General features: G+C 44.4%; 2 protein-coding genes across 3 annotated transcripts in view; one reads left to right on the forward strand and one right to left on the reverse strand.

Moving 5' to 3' along the window:
- On the reverse strand, positions 1 to 24,463 carry LOC138946771 (V-type proton ATPase 116 kDa subunit a 1-like). The gene is made up of 8 exons (XM_070318174.1): positions 24,299 to 24,463; positions 23,118 to 23,230; positions 21,051 to 21,235; positions 19,459 to 19,537; positions 17,766 to 17,863; positions 16,800 to 16,928; positions 9,709 to 9,786; positions 1 to 111 (listed from the first exon to the last, which is right to left on the reverse strand). Exons 3-8 carry the CDS (start codon positions 21,165 to 21,167, stop codon positions 1 to 3), a joined length of 612 nt encoding a protein of 203 aa, XP_070174275.1. The 5' UTR covers positions 21,168 to 21,235; positions 23,118 to 23,230; positions 24,299 to 24,463.
- Positions 23,344 to 25,118, forward strand: part of LOC138947701 (GATA zinc finger domain-containing protein 1-like) — an 8,583-nt gene continuing 6,808 nt past the window's right edge. For both annotated transcript variants that reach the window (XR_011449763.1, XM_070319232.1), the window contains exon 1: positions 23,344 to 23,928. Coding sequence is in view for 1 of the 2 variants with exons in the window: in XM_070319232.1 (XP_070175333.1) it covers positions 23,596 to 23,928 (333 nt within the window). In the remaining variant the exon portion in view is untranslated. The remainder of the gene's footprint in view (positions 23,929 to 25,118) is intronic.

A 25,118-nucleotide genomic window follows, 5' to 3' on the forward strand; every position in this document is an offset into this window, starting at 1 on the left:
TCACCCCAGACGCAGCGGTTGCCCCGAGCGTGGTAGCTCCTCTCCCAGCAGGCCCATGGTCTCGTCGGACATGGAGGGGTCGTGCATTGCCTGAGGGTGGTGATGTTCAGCCTGGTTACAACAAACATCGCACATCGTGCACAGAACTATAACTCCCAACCCCTGACTGCATGAGGGGGGACTCACAGCAAAACTCAACACACTCAGCAAAACAACAATCAGGCTGGAGAACAGCTGTGTGAAAACTGACTAAAAACTGTGAAACTGGCCAGAAACTATAAAATTTTAAAAAAATGGCAAAAAGGTGTGAAAACTGGCCCAAAACTGTGAAAATGGCCAAAGCTATCGAAACTGGCCCAAAAATTATGAAAACTGTGGGAGAGCAATTGGGTCCAGAGGGGTAAAACTCTCTGTCAGGAAACAAAATTAAAAAGCAGTTTAGTGGCCTCTCTTAGTGGGTGAAACATTGAAAAGTGGAGGTAGAAGTGGACTCGGAAATATTGCTCCTCGCTTATTTTTTTGCAGGACTTTTTTTCTCAGGGAAGAAGATGGCTTTTCTTTGAATATTGTGGATCAGAATCGAGTTCTCCAGCCTGAACAACTGAATACATCATGCATGGAGGAAAATCTACGAACATGCTGCATCAAGAGGCTCAAGTACTGAGAGCCCAACTGTTTGATCACCTTCAAAATTTAAAAAAAAAAGACCATTACTGAAAAAGGGACTTGAATTGAAATCAAAAATTTTAGTAATAAATTTTCATTTGATTAATATACTTACCCAACTCACATATAGCAATTAACTCTAGTTCAGTGCTGGTAACGCTGTACGCGTCCCCTTGGTAACAAGGAAGGCGCCTCTAAAAAAAGAGTGACATGAGACCCGTAAGGGTGTCTAAGCCAGCCCGGAAACGAGACTGCCTTCCGTATGCGCGCGCATACACCGCCATTTGCAATTCAATCTAAAGCGAAGCCCAACTCACACCTTTTTTTAGACCCAAACACCCACCACAGCGGGGAGGCGGGAGGGAATAAACGATGTGAGTTGGGTAAGTATATTAATCAAATGAAAATTTATTACTAAAATTTTTGATTAAATTACATATCTTACCCAACTCACATATAGCAGATTGCTACTATAGGTGGCGGGTACTCACCACGTTAAGAATGTAGAACCTGCCCTGCAGCCACCAAGGACGGCAAAGCTGAACTGCCGTCCTGACGACTTGAGGCTACATCCCTCAGGTAAAAGTGAATGAAAATGTCTTCCGACCGCCAGTATGCAGCCGCAAGAACTTCAGAGAGGCGTCCAGAACGAAGCACCGCTAAGGAAGACGCCCAAGCTCTCGCTTCATGTGTCCGGGACGAAGTAAGAGGTAACACGGCTCTGACATCGCCAGACTGGCTTTGCCACCAAATGTAAGCCTGCCTAATGGTGCTTGAAACCCATTTAGTCAGAGTGATCTTCGAAATATCCTTCCCTCTCACCGTGTTGAGTGAGATGAACAACAACTTTTGAGTTTTTGAGCGAATCGGTAGAGTCCTAGCCAGGTAGCTGCTGAGGGCCCTTACCGGACAATTACAAACATCAGGATCCCCCGGAGCCAGAACGCTGCTCAAGGGGGGAACACGAATACAAGGAGATAACTGACCAGGTTTTTGGTTTTTAGCTAAAAAATCCGGACGAAATTTCAAAGTAAAAGATCCATCTTTCTCTAAGGCAATATCTTTTGCCAAACCCGAGAGAGCGTGCACTTCGCTGCCGCGCCTAGCAGTCGCGAGCAAAACAAGAAATAAAGTTTTCTTCGTAAGGTTAGCCAAACTGGCTAAATGAAGAGGTTCAAAATCATCCGAAGCCAAAAAACGAAGAACTAAAAACAGGTCCCACGCCGGGAGCTGTACCTTTGACCGAGCTAAATCAAGAGAGGCGCCCTTGATTACACTCGCTATCACGCCACTTAAAGTGATTTTATGGCCAAGTTGTCTAAGCGTAGAGGAAATAGCTGACCTTCTTACGCGCAAAGAGGAAGGAGAACCTCCCTGTTCCGCCAACCAGGATAAATGATTAGCTACGTGCATCGATCTCGGAGACAGAGGATCGACGCCGTTCTCTAAACACCATTTGGACCAGGAAGACCAATGCGAAGCATATACAGACTTGGTCGAATCCCTGTGAGCCTGCTGAACCAATTTCAAAGTCGAAGCTGTGGCACCCGCACGGAGCAGAGAGCCTCGGACAGAATCCATCCGTGTAGCTGCAAGGCCTGAGGATTCTGGTGCGGAATGCCCGACCTGGGCTGCAACAGATCGCCCTTTCGAACCCCGAGAGGAATGGGTGGACGAACCGCCATGCGAACCAGATCGGGATACCAATGCTGGCTGGGCCAAAGAGGGGCCACCAACACCAACGCCGGCCCTTCTAGTTCTGCTTTTCTTATCACCTTGCCGAGAAGGCAAAACGGAGGGAATGCATAAGCCTGCAGATTTGTCCAGTCCATCTCCAGAGCATTGACCCCCCAAGCTTGAGGGTCGGGAAACGGAGACACGAAAAGAGGGAGACGAGTCGAGTATCTCGTCGCAAACAAGTCGATGGGAGGCTTGCTTACTTGCGCCCAAAGGCGCTCCAGAGCCTGGTGGGAGAGAGTCCACTCCGAGTGTAAGATCTTGTTCCCTCTGCTGAGAGCATCGGCCAAGACATTGAGAGTGCCTTTCAGATAGACCGCTGACAGGAGAATGTTGTGCAAACTGCACCATGTCAGCAAGCGACACGCGCTGTCCGAGAGGACCTGAGAGCGAGTGCCCCCTTGACGGTTTAAGTAAGCCGCCACAGTCATGTTGTCGGTGTGAACCTTGACATGACTGTCTTCCAACAGAGGAAGAAACGCCCGAAGGCCCAGTGCTACTGCCTCTAGCTCCAGAACGTTTATGTGCCAAGAGGCCTGACTGACGTTCCACACACCGGACGCTGTCTGATCTGCAAGATGAGCACCCCAGCCCGACAGGGAGGCGTCCGTGAACAGATTGTTCTGAGGAGGCGGAGGAACAATAGGAACGCCCTGCGACACCCAGGGGAGAAGCCAAACACTTGTGGTCCGGCTGAACCAAGACCCCAACTCGATCTGAGCATTCCAATCTTGCGAAGTTTGGTCCCATAGCGCCTGCAGAGCTGCCTGAAACGGCCGTTTGTGCACTCTGCCTAGAGGAACAAGAGGCGCCATGGACTCCATCTGACCCAACAGAGAGTACAACTCCCGGGCCGTGGACAGATTCTCTCCGTAAAGAGAGCGGATAGAAGCCTGCAACTTGTCCACTCTCTTTTGCGACGGGCGAACCGACCAATCCAGAGTATTGAACTGCATCCCCAGATACGAGAAATCCTGCCCCATAAGGGCACAGAGTTGACGAATGACCATTGTAAAAATCCAGGGGGCGAGCGAAAGCCCGAACGGGAGCGCTCGAAACTGGAAAATTTTCTCCCCCCAACGGAACCGAAGCCATTTCTTGTCTGACGGGTGCATGAGCACATGAAAATAAGCGTCGGTCAGATCCACAGACGTGACCCAGTCTCCTGGCCGCAAAGCCTCTCTCACTGAGGCCGGAGTCTCCATGGTGAATTTCACCACACGCAGGAACTTGTTCAAAGTTGACAAGTCTAGGACAGGTCTCCATGTCCCCGAAGCCTTGGGGACCACAAACAATCTCCCGTAAAAACCCGGAGACCCCTGATCGAGCACCTCCTCGATAGCCCCTTTCAACAGAAGGGATGCCACTTCCCCCTGTACGGCTGCCTTGGCCTCCGGGTCTCTCGGGAACCGAAAAGGCGGCGGAATTCTGGACAGAGGCGCCTTTCCCTCCGCCCAAAGAAGACGAAATCCCGAACGAATTATCCCCACGATCCACTCGCTGGACACCAAATGTGTCCAGGTAGCGATGGCCCTGGAGGGGCCGCCCGCCACCACAAAGGTGGGGGCCAACGGGATCAAAAGCTCGGGAAGACATCATTGGGGGTTGGGCTTACGCCCCGACCCCCGAGAACCACCAAATGAACCCCTCTTCTGATAAGGGGCACCACGCCCCCTGCCTCGTGAAGAGGAGCTCTGACTCTGCGCCTTGCCTCCCCCAAAGGAAGGAGTCTGCGTCTTGCCCTGAGTCTGCGTCTTGCCCTGAGTCTGTGGCTTGCTCTGCGACTTAGAAAAACCCTGATGCGCGATACGAGCAATAGCCAAGTCCCTAGCGTCATGAGTCTCTTTTTCCAGCGCGTCAAACGACGCCCGGCCCAAAAGAGACCCTTCCGTAAACGGAGAAAGTCTGAGAGACTCTATCGTACCTTTATCCCTGATCTTGGAGCCAGCAAGAAAGGCCGCTCTGCGGGAGAGAACCGCATGTGTGTAAAGCCTGGCTGACAAATGCATTTGTTCCTGCGTGACTTTGCCCAAAGTAGCCAAAAGAGTCGTCACATCCTCTGCCGAGGCATCAAAGCGGAATTCAAAAGGTTCCAGAGAGGTAGCAATAGACCGAGACAATGATCGCTGAAGCGATTCTGAAACCGAGGCTAGTTCCAGGAGAGACCTCCCTGTTTCTTCCAGAGACAACAGGGAAGCTTCTGAATAGGGGACCGATCTGTCTTTGCTATACCCATCCTCTCTCAAGGAGGCCAGCTCCGGAGTCACCGGCAGCACGGCCTTAGGCAAGGAAAAAGACTCAACCAAGCTGATAGGCCGAGAAGCAAGTTTGAAGTTCCGAACAGCAGAACCAGGAACCTGCAGCCCTGCTTGAGCCAGGTACGGCAAAGCCGAATCAGGGGCAACCCCATGCTGTGACAACAGCGGCACCATAGAGAACTGGGACAGCGTCTGATAGCGCGAAGTCGCCAAGACCGTAGCCATCTCAAACGCCACCGCAGGAGACTCACGGAAACGGAGCGAACACCTAGCGTCCTTAGCACTCCGAAAGTCTCCCAGAGCAGACGGTGGAGGTACCAACTGAGAGTTGCACTCCACCACTGCTTCCTCAAAATACTTAGATGCCGTAGTAGCAGCCAGGGCCACAGCTGAAGACAGCTTAAGCGGCAAATTGAATCCAACGCCCTCCGCCTGACCGGAAGCGTCGTCATCAAAACAGTCGTCTTGCACCTCTGCGCAATCCGGAAGCTGATCCCCGTACTGACTACCATCGTCCAGCAGAGAACCAGCTTTACTGTATACCCCCCGCCCAGAGGGCGGGGTCGGAAGCCACACACACTCGCCCCCGTCCCCAGACTGAGCAGAGTGCAGTGGAACTTCCTTACGTGTACCAGGGCTCTTACTCCCCACTGAAAGGCCGCCAAAGCGGGTTGAGTCAGCCGAGAGATAAGAACTTTCGCCCGGCCGCCATGCGCCTGAGGCTACTCGCTCCTGACCACGTGCCGAGTTTTGGCCGGAGAACCCGGTTACTAACTCAGCAGACATACCTTGTGAACGAGAAGGAACGCCGGAATGCGAACCCAAAAGCGGACACGGCACAATCTCATCATCCTGAGAGGCATGCACCTCCGCTCTCGTGACTGTAGTGGCAGGAGACGCACGAACGCTGGCAAGCGAAGAGACGCCGGCCACACCCGAGGGAAGAGAGCGAAGCTCCGCTCTCGTCGAAGTAATCTCGGCCGCTAAAGTAGACACCTGTGAACTAAGAGATAACAACAAAGCAGCAACATCAGCGGATGCCAACCCCGGCACCACAGGGGGAGAATCCCCCTTAGCAGGTTTATTCACGTGCGCGGTCTTGTCAACCGGCTTAGCCGACAAAATGGCCGCTGTCTTGTCTACCGGCTTAGCGGGCAAATCAACAAACACATCAAAAGATTTTTTTGCAAGAGTATCTTCACCAGAAACGGATTGTTTAGTCTTCCTAGAAGATTCTTTAGAAGAAGTGGGCGCAGCAGCTACCTTTTTAGGCGTACACCTCTTCTTGGCATTGTCGGCCATGACACAACAAAGACTCACGAAAAAATTTTCTCAAGTCCAAAATGCGGCCAACAACGCTGCCAAAATCAAGAATAAACAAGAACGATCTCACCTCAACAGTAGTAGAGAAGTCCAGATGCAAGAAGATACCAAGAGGAACAACAAAGTCAAAAGACTAAGTCAAAAACGGCTGAAACAGCCGGAGCGTACATCAAATGCGACCAGTCTCACTGGCGCTGAGCTTTGGATTGAATTGCAAATGGCGGTGTATGCGCGCGCATACGGAAGGCAGTCTCGTTTCCGGGCTGGCTTAGACACCCTTACGGGTCTCATGTCACTCTTTTTTTAGAGGCGCCTTCCTTGTTACCAAGGGGACGCGTACAGCGTTACCAGCACTGAACTAGAGTTAATTGCTATATGTGAGTTGGGTAAGATATGTAATTTAATGGAGAAATTGTACATATGTCACACAATAAAAATTGAATACATTTTTGTTTGAAGCAAATGGAGATATTAGTTCTGGCCACAAAAAAAAGTGTCCATTCTGCACAGACAGAAAGTCAGGCTGTATATTGTTGGTATGTATCCATGTGGAAGGATGCTCTTATGACAGGAACAAGCCTGGACAGGTAAACACATCCGTTATATGGCCTATTATTATTATATGAAGTCTTATATCGCGCGCGTATCTCCAGACTTGGACTCAAGGCGCAGGGATCTATTTATGCCGTGTGAGATGGACATTTTTACACAATACATCACGCATTCACATCGACCAGCAGATCGCAGCCATTTCGGCGCATATCCTACTTTTCACCGCCTATTATTCTAAGTCACACGGGTATTTTGGTGGACATTTTTTATCTATGCCTATACAATTTTGCCAGGAAAGACCCTTTTGTCAATCGTGGGATCTTTAACGTGCACACCCCAATGCAGTGTACACGAAGGGACCTCGGTTTTTCGTCTCATCCGAAAGACTAGCACTTGAACCCACCACCTAGGTTAGGAAAGGGGGGGAGAAAATTGCTAACGCCCTGACCCAGGGTCGAATTCGCAACCTCTCGCTTCCGAGCGCAAGTGCGTTACCACTCGGCCACCCAGTCCACTTTAAAGGCTGTATGAAGCTGGCAAGACAAGGTCTTCAAGCAAAAGGTTTTGTAGTTTTACCAGGTGACCATTGTGCTGATTTCTGTCAGTATGTGTGTTATAGTGTTCAAAAAACAGCATTAGTTGAGAGAGCTATGTTCTTTGCCATGTTTCTAAATGCAACATCTTCCAGTGTCTAAATTTCTTCAGCACCATGTGAATTTTACCTGTGTCATGTTAGCTGAAGTTTCTTTTCTTAACACACTTATTAGATGCAGCTAAAAATTTAGTGGGAGCTGAGATAAAATGTGGATCCCAACACCGGGAATTTCATTCGAGAGAAAAAATTATGTGTTATCTTTTGCAGTAAGATATGCGAGTGGTCTTACATGGTCATATTGAACAGGCAAGAGCATTGATGCAACATGCTCATAGAACTCAACCACCAGCACAGAAGCCATTAGTCACATAAGCCTTAAGTAGTGCGAACAATGTTCTTTCGCTTTACTGTTGGCATTATGTGAGTAAGTCAGCTTCCAATATTCAAGTACAGTGTACTATGATATCAATACAACAGCTATACAGAAAAATTAAAGCACTGACAGAGTTTTGTCTACAAAAAAAGGAATACAACATCATCAACGATTAAAACAAAATAAAGTAAAGATTGTACACTTAGCAAACACACAAAATGTTGCATACAGTATGCATAACAAACAGTGAATAAGTGCACGCAGCACAAACACATACACACAATAAATAATCAGGAGGTTTTCATCAGGCGTTATTCACTAATCAGCGTGTGTTTTTTTGTGAAGAATGAAAGCCATTTCAGGTCTCGCACAGGACGGCTTGAACATGAATTATTTTCATGACCATTATTGCAGATCTCAAAAGGTTTTTTTCTGTGAAGAATGAAAGCCATTTCAGGTCTCGCACAGGACGGCTTGAACATGAATTATTTTCATGACCATTATTGCAGATCTCAAAAGTTAAGGTGTGTACAGTCTGGCTGTACACACCTGTTCCTATCAAATATGAGAAAAACAATCCAGTTTTAACTTCTTGATCCATAAAATACATGTAGTAGCAAATTCTCCCAGTTATTCTACTGATTCCACAAGGGTGATCATTGCAAATCTGCATTTGGAAATGCATGCAGTGCCATGCTCATGATAAAAAAACAAGTCGCGTTAAGCAAAATGACCACATTTAGTCAACCCGTCGTAATCACAGGATGAAATGAATGCACTCTATTTCCCCGAGGCCTTGAGCCATGAAAAATCTTGCCACTTTTATGAAAAATTGTGCGGAAAGTGACAAGCCAGTATAGCGCAGTAACGTTTGACCTGCTCGCATATCGCTTGAAGTGACAAACCAGAATAGCGCGGCAGATTATAGGGCTTCACAGGAAAGCGCGCTTTTCTCTATTCTTTTAACTTTCTCAGCTTGTTTTTTCATCCAAACATAACATATCTTTATGTTTTCGGAATCAGGAAATGATAGGGGATAAGATGAGATTCTTTTTAAATGGATTTCTGAACTTTAATTTTCAAAACAAGAATTGTTCATATTTTTAATTTTATGAGCTTGTTTTTAATCCAAATATAACATACATCTATATGTTTTTGGAATCAGCAAATACTAAAGAATAAGATACAGGGTGGTCCAAAAAAATGTAGACAGTTTTGCATGCCTGTCATTTCCGCTACAGGGCTCCCACCTATTCTTTTTCACCTGGAATGTCTCACACAAGCATGAAAGTTTAGTAAGGCACAGTTTTTTCTTCTTTGCAACATCATTTCTGGGCGTAGTTCAATAGTTCATCACATTCTCAATCCAAGCACCTCGTCCCCAGATCTTTCTCCTCCAGATTTCTTCCTTTGGGGGTACTTGAAGGAAAGGGTTTACCACAACAATCCACACACAATACAAGCGCTACAGGAGAACATTCTTTGTGAAATCAGGAGGATTCCAATCGAGACCTTGGACAGAGTTATCAACAACTTCAATGTCCGTGTCGCAGCCGTAATCCAGAGACGAGGTGCTTGGATTGAGAATGTGATGGACTATTGAACTACGCCCAGAAATGATGTTCCAAAGAAGAAAAAACTGTGCCTTACTAAACTTTCATGCTTGTGTGAGACATTCCAGGTGAAAAAGAATAGGTGGGAGCCCTGTAGCAGAAATGACAGGCACGCAAAACTGTCTAAATTTTTTTGGACCACCCTGTACAATTACTTTTTTTCAAATCGATTTCTAAACATTTTATTTTCATTTTAATTTTCAGATTTTCAATGAACAAACTCATTAATTAATGTTTACGCCTCCAAGCTGAAATGCAATATCAAAGTCCGGGCTTCGTCGAAAATTGCTCAATCAAAGTTGTAATCAATTTGATCGAAAAATGAGGGTGTGACAGTGCCGCCTCAACTTCCACAATAAGCCGGATATGACGTCATCAGACATTTATCCCAAAAATGGGAAATAAAGTGTCGGATACCATACTCGGGAACTCTCATGTAAAGTTTTATGAAGATCGGTCCAGTAGTCCAGACAGACACACATACACCACGACCCTCGTCTCGATTCCCCGTCTATGTTAAAACATTTAGTCAAAACTTGACTAAATGTAAAAAGCAGGGAACCAGGTCGTAAAAACTTCAAATGTACCCACATGCATCAACATTTCTGTTCCATGGTAGGGCAGTTGGTTGTACTGAACATGCTCTGAGCACGGAACATCTGTGTGTCTCTATTCAATTACAGAATAAAACAAGATATGGGCTACATGCAATCTGATACAATCATGCGCTCAAAAACAACAAAATACTAAAAAGACCAAAGCCAATGTGTACGCTTCCAAAGTACGACTAGGTGCACCCATTTCAACAACAAATAAGAGCTAAGCTACATGCACACTTCAGGAAACTATAGGAGGAAAATTTGTGTTAACTCCCATTACTCTTGACCTCTTATACCCTGGAAACACTAAGTCAGTGTGCAAACTCTTCCTGTAGGGAATAACCTACACCATGACAAAATAACTTTGGTACGCAACATTATACCAACAAGATTGTGTGCACGAGTTCTGTTTCTATTAAATCTACGTCCATGAGAAATGACCACAGAAAAAGAGCCAACCAACCAACAAGAAAGGAAACAGCTGTAGTTTTTCAGAACTAATAACACCCTGAACACTTTCAGACTGCCCTATGCTCGAGTCTTTGAAAGGTGTGTATCATTTCAACAGCATTATTTATGTTGATGCATTAAATTACATCCTTTACCCAACTCACAAATAGCAATTAACTCTAGTTCAGTGCTGGTAACGCTGTACGCGTCCCCTTGGTAACAAGGAAGGCGCCTCTAAAAAAAGAGTGACATGAGACCCGTAAGGGTGTCTAAGCCAGCCCGGAAACGAGACCCCTTCCGTATGCGCGCGCATATGCCGCCATCTTATCATTCTCAACTCAGCGCCCAACAGGACTGGTCGCTATACTGTACGCTCCGACTGTTTTCAGTCTTGTTGCTTTGTCTTCTGACTTTGGCTTCTACCCCTTGGTCTGCCGCCTAGCTTGGTCTGCATCCTTGCTGTTATCGGGTGAGCTTTCTTGGTTTTGTAAACTTTGGCGACATTTTGTCGCATGTTTGTGAACTTGTGAAATTTTCTGGAAGAAAGTTTGTTTTCGTGAGTTCGCTTTACCATGGCGGTTAACGCCAAGCCTAAACTAGTTCGAGACAGGCTTCGGCTACAGCTTCTCCTACTGCTAGTTTAGCTTCGTCTAAGTTCTCGTCTAGAAGGAAGAGTGCTGGGAAAACCGCTACTTCACTTTCTGATTCGGGTATCGATAGATGTCTGAAGGTTGTTGACAAATCTTCGTCCGCCATGTTGTCCGTTTAAAAGGACAAGGTCACGCTTGGTGACAAAGATGTTTTGAATTTTGTTAAACATGTTGTTGGTCGGGGGCTCCTGGCTATTCAGGTGTCTTGCCCTCCAATATTGCTTCGTTGCTTCTGACTGTTAGTTCCCAGGTATCAACGTTGGCGGCCGATTTGTGTCGCGCTTTTGCGAACTTGTATGATGTTTTCTTGTAGAAATTTTTCGTAAGTTCGTTATGTCATGGCGGAGTACGCCAAGATTGATCCAGTTTGAGACAGACTACTGCTGCAGCGTCTCCTACTAAGGAAGCTTTCTTGTTTAGAAAGAGTAAGAGTGTCGGATTTACAGCCATTTCACTTTCAGAACCGGGAACAGACAGATGTTTGGATGTTTTGGTCGACAAGCCGTCGGCCTCCATTTTGTCCACTTTTAGGGACAAGGTCACGCGTGGTGACAAAGATGTTTGTGTTGATAAGGTTGTTGTTGTGTCGGAGGCATCTGGTGGTTCAGGTGTTTTGCCCTCCGACATTGTGTTGTTGTTTCTGACGTTTAGTTCGCAGGTTTCGACATTTCGGTTTTGACGGCAACTTTAGCAGAACTTCGTTCACTTCAGTCTGGCGTTTTCGATGTTCGTCTTCGGGGTGTATCCGGTCTTTGCCTTTGGCTTCCACTTCCGGTTCCACCTCTGCAACTGTTTCTGCTTTGGATTCAACTTCCGTTCTGCAAGCGGAAGTGCACGCTTCGCAGCTTGGCTACGGTCGTCTTGTGTCCTTGCTGCAGGAGCCTTGGCTCGTTTAAGGTATGTTTTCTCCACTCGTTGCCGGGTTCTCCGGTGACAGTGGTGTGCGAACGCAGGAGCGAGTAGACCGTGATCGCGGCGAAAGCACCGAAACCCCCGCCGTTAATCCGCATTGAGCGCTTTCGGTAGAGGCTAGGAGCCCTGTTGTTCGTAAGGATTTGTCGTACCACTCTCTCAGAGGTTCAGGTACTTCATTTCCTCTTCCGCCCTGGGGGCAGGAAGTTGAGGGTGACTCCGGAGCTGACCAGGAGAGTCTCTCTGGGGTCACCTACCTGACTACGATGGCGAGCAGGAAGGTTAACGAGGGTGCGTCCGCGGGTGCGGACGAGACCCAGCTTACTTGCCGTTCAAGTTGTCCAGCGCAGTGACGTGGGCAGCGGAAAACGGCATTTAGGTTTTGTGGAAGTTGGTGATTCTTGGATCGACCGGGAACGTCTTTCCGGGGGTCACCTTCCTGATTGCGATTGCGAGCATGAAGGAAAGGTTAACGAGGGTGCTTCCATATGAGGGTGCGTCCACGGGGATGGACGACACCCAGCTTAACTTGCCGTTCAAGTTGTCCAGCGCAGTGACGTGGGCGGCGGAAAACGGCATTTAAGTTTTGACCGGAAGGGGTGGTTGAGAGCAAGGCGTAACTTACTCCACCTCTGTCTGGTTCCGACTTCCGGAAGTTCGGAGGAACAGGATGTTCTCTTCAGCTTTCGGGAATCGTTGTCCATTGCCCTGGAGTTGGCACATGGCCGCGTGTAGCCGGGTTCACCGGTGAAAGTGGTGTACGTTCGCAGGAGGAATGTAGCACGCATTTTCGCGGCTGGGCAACGTAATCTTCCGCCCTGGGGGCAGGAAGTTGTTGGGCTGGGTGATTCTTGGGTTGACCATGCGGGTCTCTCTGGGGGTCACCTTCCTAACTCTGATACCAAGCAGGAAGGAGAGGCTTGTGAGGGTGTGTCCACGGTAGTGGATGACACCCAGCTTATCCTGCCGTTCAAGTTGTCCAGCGTATCGACGGGGGCAGTGGAAAACGGCATTTAGGTTTTGACAGGAAGGGGTGGCTGGGAGAAATTTTTACTTCTTCCACCTCTACCTTTGTTCGACGACTTCCGGAGGTTGGAGGAACGGGAAGTTCTCTTCCGCGGTCGGGAATCGTCGTTCATTGCCCTGAAGATGGCAAATGTCTTGATTTTTTACTTCCGCTTTCTCCCGGGGGGCAGGAAGTGAGCAGTAGGGCTGATTTCTTTGTTGGACTATTTAGTCAAACAGAGTCAGCTTCCGGATTGCACGGTTGTGCTTGACGGCTGTTCAATTGAAGGTGCTTCTGCTTTACTGAAAAGCACTGATTTTAGGTTCCGTTTCATGTTAGCAAGTGCAGTGGCGCTCGCAGCTGAAATGGTTCGAGGTACAAAGGGATCTTCCGGTGTGTTTCTTTGCAACCGGTTGGTTCTGATGTTTACTAATCCATGGCCGGTTTTGCGGCTGTGCTTCCGGTACAGGATGGGATAGCCTTCTACCGTTAACACTGTGGTGTTGGTAGTCGGCACTTTTCAGCCTTTGGCTCCCGGTTCCGTTACTGCGGTTCCTTTGCTGTTTTACAGGCTGTATCCACTTCCTCTTCCAGTCTTTCAGCTGGAAGGAGACAGGTGGATGGAGTATCTGGTTATGGAGTTCTGGTGTTTGGAAATTTTTTTCAAAACTTTTCCGATTTTTGGCAAGTTTTGCCTTATCGGGATTGGTGACTGGTTCTCATCATTTTGATGATCGTTATGTTTTCGAACAAGGGGAGGCTCATACTTCAGCTGTGTCGCTGTTCGCGGCAGTTTGTAGTGGATTTGAGCCTTCTGAGGAGAATCTTTGGGTGTTAAGTTCTTAGATTCTCTGGCGGGGTCTTTTTGTATTTGTGGAAGTTTTCACAAGCGAGTCTTCTTTGTCACCACTACCTTTTTGGACAACGCTCGACTTTATACCTGTGGCGGTGTTGCTTTAGCTTGTGTCTTACGCTCTAGTAGCTTGTCACTCGCGGAGCGCTTTCTGTAGGCTTGGGCTAACTCCAAGCTTAAGAACTTAGGTTCTCTTTTTTCGTTCTACGGAACCGCCCTCGGGTTTGACAAACATCCTTCTGGATTTGGATAGCTAGGAGAAACTGTCTGTAAGATCAAGATCTCCTAGCTCTGGTAGATTGTGGCTTCGGTTTCTTATGATTGGCTCTTTTGAACAAAACTTGCTTTTATTCTCTCGCCTGGGCGGTTACGTTCTAACTGGATATCTTTGTGGTCCGACAGGACTCAGATACAAAGGATGTAACTTTGCGGGTTTTTTACCTGAGAGTAAGCCTCTGCCTTTAAAGTATTGTTCTTTTGGCTAGGCTTTAATCTCTTTCTTGTGGGAAAGGTCTCTTTTTGAGGCCACTTCTATGCACGCGGGCTTTTATCTTTCAAAGAGACGTTCACGGTAAAAGGGAAGCGCAAGGCAGGCTTTGGCTGTTGTTTGTTTCCAAACGAATAGCTTCAGGCTGGCTGTTATCTACTTTAGCTTTTGACTCTATACCCTCACTTTCACAGGGTCTTTATCTTAGATCGTTTTGGCTACCTGTTGGTCGCACAGTACGGATCTTTCCTATCTTGGTTCCAGACCTCTTAAGGCTGGCAAGAAGGCGTTTTTGCTTTCTCACATTCGAATTTTACGGATGTCTACTGTAAGGGTATCCTGGAGATACTTAGGGGCTTCCGCCTCAACTCTGGATTTGGTCCAGAGTCTTTATATATAGGGGTTTTGGCGTGTTTGTTCACTTGTCACTTAGACTGGCTTGGTACAAAGTGCTTTTTTCTTACGGAAAGAACTCCTCTTCTCCGTTTAATACAGCTGGCGATCCACCTATTCTGGGTTTCCGTTTTTTCTTACATGTCTTATTTTTAAGACTTTATGTATTTTCTGTCGCATTGTTACGGCTTGGTGCAGCGTTGCTTTAACACGTTTCAAGACTAGCCTGGCGGATCTACACGGAAAACGGCCAAGCTTACTCTAGTAGCTTCTGTGAGAAGTGTGAGCAAGCGTACTTTCTGGCTATTTATATGTACAGCTTTTTCAAGAAAGGCTGATCTATGACTTTTAGATTTCTTTGAAATGTTCTGGCTTTTGAGCGGAAAATGGATTAAACAAGCTTCAAATTGCTTTTTCAATTCATGAAGCAAGAGTTTGGCTCCTTTAGAGTCTCGTTTAGTCACTTAAACTTTTCGGTTTTCGAAGATTTTTTCTGATTCGCACGGATCTTGTTAGATTGTTGAATCAAAGGTCACTTGCCGTGTCTTTCATCTCTGTCGTGATTTAACCTAGGCGTTCTTGCGGAAAACGGGGAAAACCAGCTTCCTATTGCATTTTCAATTCATGAAGCAAGAGTTTGGCTCTTTTAGAGTCAGGTTTAGCCATTTTTAATATTTCTGACTTTCACGGATCTTGTTAGATCATTGAATCAAAGGGCTTTTGCCTTATCTTTCAGCTTCGTCGTGATGTGACTTTGAACGGTTGGAAACGACGTTAATCACTGAGTTTAGGATGGTAGAGGTCTATCTACTCTGGTAGAGGTACGACTTTTTGCGCTACCTGCTATGGTAGCCGCAGGACAAGTCCTTCTTCTTTGATTTTCGGTAAGTACCCGCCACCTATAGTAGCAATCTGCTATTTGTGAGTTGGGTAAAGGATGTAATTTAATTAAAAATTTTATAAATAAATTTTCATTTAATTAATACTTACCCAACTCACAACGTTTATTCCCTCCCACCTCCCCGCTGTGGTTGGTACTGGGGTCTAAAAAAGAGTGAGTTGGGCTTCGTTTCGAATGATAAGATGGCGGCATATGCGCGCGCATACGGAAGGGGTCTCGTTTCCGGGCTGGCTTAGACACCCTTACGGGTCTCATGTCACTCTTTTTTTAGAGGCGCCTTCCTTGTTACCAAGGGGACGCGTACAGCGTTACCAGCACTGAACTAGAGTTAATTGCTATTTGTGAGTTGGGTAAGTATTAATTAAATGAAAATTTATTTATAAAATTTTTAATTATAATTATTCAAGATGTATCGTCATTATTTAGATGACCCTCAAAAAGAGCGACACCTTCACTTTTCTGGTCAGCAATCAGTGCTTTCCTTGCTAAAAATCACACATGACTGATTTGACACTTGGCACTTGCACAGAACGTGAACTTACAGAAGCCTATATCTACACAATCTTGGGTCCTTTATTAAGTGGAACATTCTCTAAACAGAAAAGTTTGAATACTTTCTACAGGCAGAAAGGGTCTGCTTCTTGCTAATCAGGGGAATCTTGTACTATTCAGAAATGCTCAGTGGACACCAGCTATGAGCATGCGATTAATATAAAGTTTTCTTCATGTGCTGGAGGGTTCAACATACAAACAATAATTTGCCAACCTAATCAGTGTGAAAAAGTGGGCTTTAAAAAAAAAATTCAATGGCACATTACACTCTACAGGACAGCAACCACAAGAACTGAACAGTGCTTGACTACACAAAAAAGGCAAGCCCAAAGAAACTGAATATACAAAAATAAATAAAAATGTGAGTAAACCTACTTCAAAGTGAACATTTTTTTTAAAAATTAAAAAAAGCAAAAGGAGGATCATGCAGTTCCCAACCCTCGACCTTCATTCCCCATAGATAATCCTACACAACCTTTGTAGCATATAAATCAACCTTTGTAGCATATAAATCAACCTTTGTAGCATATAAATCAACCTTTATAGCATATGGATACATAACTAATAAACAGATAATAAGTGACCCAGTGATGCTTGTCGTCCTAATTAGTATGAATAATAATTGTCACAGCCGTCAGAATACTCCTTAAAATATGATATTACCTTCAACGCTTCCACCATCACTATCTAATCTGAGCACCTAGGTCATAAGTAGAAACAAAACTGATCGCCCTCTTTCTCTCTTAATGTTGCCCGTGCGCGCGCATCCACACACACACATATCTTCACTCAAACATATGAAAGAGCCACAAAAACATCAATCTCCAAAAAATAGCACATTTTCACTTTAAAACCTTGCTACCTTGACCCAAACAATACCTCTTCAAAAAAGGTTTGCGTCTTCCGCAGGATATGCTTAAGCTCGGTGAGCTCCAGAAAGTTCTTCTTCAAGGCCTCAGCGTTGGCGTTGACCTCCTTCATCTCATTCTCCAGCTTCTCGTATGTTGACTGGAGACAGAAAAATCAAACAATAATTAGGCCCAGCAAACAAAAAATAAATGTTTGTTTCCCCGACTGATACAGTGAAAATGAAATCCAAAAACCAATGTACTGTCAACGTCACAAAATTCAGAATAAAAAAACCAAGAAAGGTATATACAGTAATTGGAACATTATATTTATGATCATTGTCTCGTTTGTGTCTTCCGAGCAAGATTCTGGACAATTTGTCAGATAAGTTTTATTTTCTATATCTATATACGGCTTGTGTGTGTCTGTCTGTCTGTCTGTCTGTCTGTGTCACTTCGCGATGCACGGCCAAAGTCGATGGATCTGCTTCAAATTTGGTGGGCATATTCAGGTAGACCCCGGACACAATCTGGTCGATGAAAATTTTTAACACGTGCTCTCAGCGCTCAACCGATTTTGGTTTTTCTGTACATCCATTCCCAGTAATCTTCTCCAGTGTTTTGCGCGTTTATCTCCCTTCCTTCGTGTGGCGTCAATCGCGTACAATGCGCCGGCGAATCATCTAGTTATTAATATTAGTGTACGACTGTCGGTCCACTTAAAAGACCGCTGGGTCGAAGATCAGTGAACATATTGTTTTGTTTTGTTATAAATATAACGTTCCACTAACATACCTTTCTTGTTTTTTGATACAGTGAAAAGCCTGGCAATTTTCAAAATAGGCCCCATGCAAGGGTTGTGGTCATGATGAACAAATCTCTTAACGTTTGTTTAGTACCTGAGTGTGTTGATTACACTGTATTGTTTGGACACAAGCATTGCAGATAGATCAGGTCAGCCAGTTACAAGACATGAAATAAATTCATGCGCACTCACTTCCAGGTCAACCATCTCACGTGGCGCCGGAGCGTCCGGATTGTCTCCTGTGTCCAGCATTGGAATCCCATCCTTCTTCACCTCCTTCTCCAGGAAACCTGCAGTTACACACATGTATGTCAAGTCCGTTAAATCCATTTTGTTAAAGGTCATGTTAACTGAACTTTTAATCACCATGTACCAAGAAATCATTATTGCTGACAAAACGGTTATTACTCACAGAAAAATTTTAGGTATTTGGGCCGAGGTGCACGAGAATGTGACCACCCAGGTGGGAGCCAGACGCTGTTGCTTGAAATTGAGATATGTCACACGCTTTCCTCCTTTGCCACTACTAAAGCAAACGTGTGCAAGATTGTATGTTACACACGCTTAGGAGCATGGCAAGAACGGATTCAAACTCAAAATCGTCCCTCCAAAAGCCAAAAAATTAACACACGACTTTTATTTCTCCTGCTGTTATCGTTTCTTCTCTTTACACATTCTTCAACACTCAGAATACTGAAAACGGCATCCCAGATGACAGTACTGTTTCCATACGCGAATCTAGCTGCCCTTGCAAAGTGGCTAGCTCAGGAGGCCTGTTAGTCTGAAACTATAAGGACAGAGTTCTGAACATATATCCCGGAATGAAGAAACATTTCGCGGATGCAGACACAGAAAGACGTCATGAAGACTGCGATGCTTTAAAAGATACAGACTGTGACGATGACTGTGACGTCATTCACATACACCGAGACGTCATTCATAGTTGTTCGGTCACTTCCGTCAAAAAGTAGATCTCTCCACAATGGCTGCTCCTGTGTTTCGGTTTGTCAAGCTTGAGTACACAAAACGTGTTTGTTCTTTCCTCTGTTGAAGCTGTGAGACATAAATGCTATTCCGACTTGGTCGTGTGACAGAGTTTTCTTCCACACTCAATTAGCTGATGTCTAACTCAGCCTGACGGCTTCGTTAGACAATCAACGTAATCTCGTGTGGAAGAAAACGTCTGTCACACGACCAAGTCTGAATAGCAGGTATTGTTGTGATTTCAAGGAATCAGACCCTGCGTTTTGTTCCCTCCCGGGGCGGGGATGTAGCTCAGTCGGTAGCGCGCTGGATTTGTATCCAGTTGGCCGCTGTCAGCGTGAGTTCGTCCCCACGTTCGTCAAGAGATTTATTTCTCAGAGTCAACTTTGTGTGCAGACTCTCCTTGGTATCCGAACACCCCCGTGTGTACACGCAAGCACAAGACCAAGTGCGCACGAAAAAGATCCTGTAATCCATGTCAGAGTTTGGTGGGTTATAGAAACACGAAAATATCCAGCATGCTTCCTCCAAAAACGGCGTATGGCTACCTAAATGGCGGGGTAAAAAACGGTCATACACGTAAAATTCCACTCGTGCAAAAAACACGAGTGTACGTGGGAGTTTCAGCCCATGAACGCAGAAGAAGAAGAAGTTCCCTCCCGTTTGGGTGGCACCCACTTTCGCGTCGTGCATCTCAGCCCTGGTTACCTCTTTTGCGACAGGGCTGTAAACACTATTAACACTTGAAATGAATAATTGAATAAAATTAGTCTATGCATCATTTAATACACAAAACAGCTATATAAGAAAAGTCTAGAAATTGCATTCACATTCTTGTAAAATAGCCTGTCAAAGTGAAAATTATGGAAACAGTGGCAATAACAACAATATTTTAACTTACGTAATTTCCGTTCCATTTCCTCGCAGCGTCGAATTTCATTGACAAACTTGCGCTGGAAGGCATTCACATCCGGATTCAACTGAAAAAAGAAACAAAGCACAAAATGACAAATTGTAGAAATATAATACAAGACTCATGCTGAGTGTTAGAAAAAATGTGATTCCTGAGATGGTTTCAATTCGCTTAGGTGACATTTGACTACAACATTGAACAATGCCTGTTAGTGTTATAACTATAAGAGGACACCCCAGCATGGAAAGAATATAAGGTTGCAAATAAATAGATCACAGCATACATGTCCCGGTTCTCAGACACACAGATGACAGTGTCATATATGTATGAACATCTCTGCAACCAATAGTAACAACTCTCCTTGTTCTGGCATACAGGTATTGGAAACCTGACTAAATGCAGAAACATCTGATATGATTCCACAAGAGCTTGACTAAATCTATTGTAATTTTATTTAACCAACCCGGTTCGGACACTGAGACAAAGAGTACCTGTAACATGTACAACTACATGTCTGAGCTGCACCAGTCCTAATTCTCCCAGTTTTGATACACTTGCACATGCTGCCTCATTCTGATCAGTCATCGCTCAACGGCTATCGCCAGTTATCTCTCTGACCGGACGCTACAGTCCTACGCGAATCTATCAAAATAAGAATACAGAGTTATCTCCCATATGTTTTTCGCGAGCACTGATCTAAATTTGAGATCAGTGTTCGCGAGACGAAAATGATTGCAGATTGGCCGACTTCGACAGTGATCTCCGTTCTGTTCTTCACAGTTATGATAAAGACATCGATCTAAGGTCAAAACAAGTCAAAATTTTGGGACTGCTGCCGGAAGGAGACCGTAATATATGGTTTCATCACTGTCAACTGGTTACAGAAAAAATCGTCTGCTCCAGTGAGCGCCGAAACCAAACGGTTGATTATCACGTGACACTTTTGCCATATTTAGAGTTGTTTGCATATCAATTCCTTTGTAATTTAAAAATTACAAAACACCATGAAAAATCATTATCGACGATCGCGAATCTGCTTATATCAATAATACATTACAAAAAGCTGTAAATATGTAAAAAATCGGTTTCCTTGCCAGACAAGGAAACTCAAGGCATCCTGTCAGGGAGAGAATGAGCCGAACTCATTTTGACCTGAGGTCAGGATGATGCTGCCTCTTGACTGCAGAAACATCTCACACAGTGCCACCACTATGCATGCACCTATGAAGGTACAGTGGAACCGAACCCCCCTTTTAAGACCTCCAAAAATCTGAAAAAATAAGGTCTTAAAATGGGGGTAAATTTACATAGGTTCTGAACAGAAAGTCTGAGAAAAAAAGGTCTGAAAAAAGGAGGGATCGAGTTTTAAATTGGAAGGTCTTAAAGGGGGGTTCCACTGTACCTTCCCTCTCATGTAACCCATCACGTAACCCATCATGTAACGGTATTGTAACCCATCATGTAAGCCACCACAGATTTGTCCAGGCTTTTTACATGGGATAAGACAGACAGATACATCCATAGCACCACAGCTCTGACTTCAGAAATGTCCGAGAGAGTATTTAACAAATCATACTTACATCTCTGAACTGCACCAGTCCCAGTTCTCCGAGTTCGGACACACAAGTGTAGGCTGCTTCTGACTGCAGAAACATCTGACACAGAGTCATCTCCTCGCTGCGCAGTAACCCCTCCATCTTGTTTCTTCTCCGTTGCTGTCTCCTCCTTGCTGTTGTTTCTTTAGTATTCTATGTTCAGTGATGATCTGCAATAAAGCAATGTAATATTATAGATGATATTTATGCAGAAATGAATGCAAGAGAGAATATGGTGGTTTATAGCCACTGTTCTGTGCACTAATGCACATGTGTTCAAAGGCAAGTGAACATGTCCATCATTGTCAGTTCAACAAAGAAAATTGTCAATCCCCTTACACTAGAGGCCTCAAGGGATACATATATATATCCAAGCTATCAATCATTATTAAAGCACAGCGTCAAACACACCCGTTAAAAGAGTGCTCAAGCAAAAATAAATTTCAAAAACGTCCAGAAAATGAAGACGATTAAATAGGACAAAGCAACTGAGGGTATTTTCTATTAATTCTAAGAAAAATCCAGGACAGTAGAATATCCCCAATCTACTATCTAGTTCCAAAGACCTCCAAGTTAAAAGGGAGGGGGCCTTAGAGTGGAGGAAAATGTAGTGATGGTATGAACAGATAATTTGGAAAACTACGGTCTTAAAAAGGGGGTTCTATTGTGTTAAAAAAAAGAGCAATAACTGCTCAAAATTTGATCAAATTTGATCGAAATCTCATTATACTGGGTGAAACAAACCATCAAATAACAAACACACACACATAAAACAAAGAAAAAAGTGTGATTTTTGTTGCAATGCTCAAATTAAAAAATAAAAATAAATACCCTAAAAAAAATTTTTTAAAAGAGAAAAGAAAAAGTGATGTTCTGCTTGTTGCAAAATCCTCATTCCATCAGTGCCCACATCAGGACACTCTGTTACACACGCTTAATAATCACCGATACTTTGTGACAGACAGGTAATGATTAATCATAGGTCATACAGACAAAAACCTCTGTTGTTACGGTGATCTATACATCGTGTCTAACACTGCGATCCTATCCATCAAATCAAACGACAACACCAGCTGCCACTCCTTCTTGCTCTGTCTCTGTGCTTAAGTGCACACAGTATCCACCTGTACATACTGTATGTGGATCAAACTGCATTCAGTGTAACGGCCATAACCTTTAACGCATCAGGTTCTTCACCTTCATATAATTGTGAACGCCACATCGTCCAAAATGCTAGACAGATGGATTTAAATTGTAATCATTTTGAAGTTTCATCTTTATATTCAGCCACAAACCATGCATGCAGTGCATGCACATAATCATTGATTGAGCATACCGAAATAATTCTGAAATTCATCATTTCATGTGGGACTGGTAATTATCTAAACCTGCTTCATTGACGTTGCATGCAGGTAAAGTGTCCACTAATGGCTGTGCAAGATTTAGAAGCATTACAATGCACTTCCAGTTCCACAATCAATTTGTGGGCACAATAATGTATGTGGCTAATTGCTAAAATTAGGTTGCCACACAGCTGTTGCATGACTTTCAACACCCAAAAGGACTCGATCATTTTCTCATAGACTTAACAGTCACATTATCTTGATATTAAGTTGTAAAGACAAGTCTAGCTACCTTACATACATATTAGCCTTCACTTGTCTGGACCACTGATGCTGTCTATGTCATAAATGTCAATTTTATAATGGTACTTTTCAGGAAGCACTGTCACTGCATGTGTACAAGAACCACAATACATAAGATCTTACCATAAATAATCTTAATGTCAGTTGCTTATGATGCAGAACTCGATGAATTGTGATGTATACCGGTATAACACACAGATCGGAAGCTGAAGATAAATATACTATAGAACTACATGAGGTTTTATGAAAAATTAAAATGTATCAGTTTACATCTTTTAAATATGGAACAGCTTCAGCCACGTACGACGCAAAGAGAAATACTACAATGAAGTGTGTGAAAAGATTGTCCGGTACATTAAAATACAGCTGACCAAAACTGAAAAGGGAAAAAAATCAAGTGGCTTACCCGACTTTGATGCAGACACACTCCTGTAACTCTACTGTGTCATGATCATAATGCCGTGCTGTTGTCATGTGACCTGATGACATCAACACTCAGGGTACACCACTGAGACAAATCTGTCAGAAAATAAATTATCCATAAGAGTCATTCCCCCTGATAACCGTAGTTTAGTGGATAAAACTATTTGGATCTCTTTGTGAGCCAACATTCAGCAACAGATATAAATAGTTTCTTTCTAAATCACGTAAGACTGAGTCGCAGCTTTTTAACTAGTTTCTACAAATTCTTACGAAAAGTCAACCGTGCTTTGTGCATGAATATGGCTTCAAGCAATAGTAAAAACGATGTGGCGTTCACAATTATATGAATTAAGCGACATTCAGCAGACGATGTTCGCTCTCAGACTAACTAGTTTGAGAACGTCTATTACACTTGTAAACAGCATTTTAATTGAAATTTACTGCGTGATCCTGGGTTGAAAATGCCGTTTGGAATTAAACCTGTCTGCAGCTCCTGCAGAGTTACGACTTCAACATTGTGGAGAAAGGGAGCGCAAGGAGAAATCTTGTGCAACTCTTGCGGTTTGAAGCAAGGTTCGAACTGTGGTAAAGATGCCGGGCAAAATGGTAGCTCCAGCTCGACTTCGAAGAACGGAAATGGAAACGGCAACGGAAATCACAATAGCAGCAGTCACGCTGGAGGTCCTGTTTTACGCAAGAGTGCCAGAATTAAACCAGCAAAAAGCAAAGTGCAGGCAGCTACCAAGGCATTGGCAACTAAAGGGAAGAGCAGGAGAATTATCTTCAAGAAAAGTGTGAGTGAAAGAAATGTAAACTACTTTTGCTATTACTATTACTGTATTAGGCACACACACAAAAAAAAATAGGTGTGGTTACGGTAACATAGCCAAAAAAAATAGGGTAGGAAGGTAGGCAATCACTTTTTTTTTTGTTTTAACTTTTTTTTCTAATGTGTACAAATTAAACCTACTTGACAGGGAAATAAGTGTGCGACTCAGGCGCTTTAGCTTTCATTGCGTTTTCTGCACTCGTTTTTTTTTTTTTTGGGGGGGGGGGGGGGTTCAAATGTAATAAAAAGTTATAGGGTCGGCCCCTAAAAATAGGGTAGGTCGGGTTACCGTAACCACACCTATTTTTTTTTTAGGCCTTAGAAGTAACCGTCACCTTTCAGAAATCCGAGATTTGCCATGTCGTGTGGGAAACTTTCAATGTGGAATTGAAGATGTAGACGTTCTGACATGATTTGTGCTCTTGAAACTCTGCCAGAAATTGTTTTCTTGTTGTTTTTCCTGCTTCCTTGAAGTCAGATTGAGCAGGTCTCTCCGGGTGGAGCCTTTAAAAGAATAAGTTACTTTGTAGGGCCACATTATCTATACATGTTCCTTGTCAAGTGTACCTGATGAAAATCTTTTTAACGGTCTACATGCTACAACTGCGACTAGTGTTTGAGAAGTTTTTCGGAAATAACTGTCAGTGTCAAGGATTTTCGGTGGTCTGGAGGAGTAGGAGCCCCTGTACCGCAGACAGGTTTTTCACAACATCCGGAGTGTGTTCCATGCTTGCGATCGGGAGGAGCAAATGACTGATGTGTATGCTATGGGGTGTGCGCTAGATATAGTATTTTCTTTCGAAAATAGAAGCATCAAAGCCACGTTGAATCACCACAGATGGCTTGCTGATCACTGGAAGTGTTCGCCATGCACTGTGTTTTTCCAGGGGTCCCAGGAAGAATTTAGCACCTTTTTTTTATACCTTTTTTTGTTAATCCCTGGCAGTTGTTGTTTACACTGGGTTTGTGTGAGGGATGTGTTTGTGCCAGGTCAACCTCCTTTCACCATGTCCCAGGCCGATTTCATGTCATTTTAGGGAATGTGGCATCTTAGTTGCCATCTATTTGAAAACTCAGCTCACCCACATCTTTATATATATATATACCCTTCTTGCAGGTATTCAAAGACCCTCAGTGGTGTGGGGTAGAGAAAAC

This window comes from Littorina saxatilis, linkage group LG14 (genome assembly GCF_037325665.1).
Source record: "Littorina saxatilis isolate snail1 linkage group LG14, US_GU_Lsax_2.0, whole genome shotgun sequence".
NCBI classification, from domain to species: Eukaryota; Metazoa; Mollusca; class Gastropoda; order Littorinimorpha; family Littorinidae; genus Littorina; species Littorina saxatilis.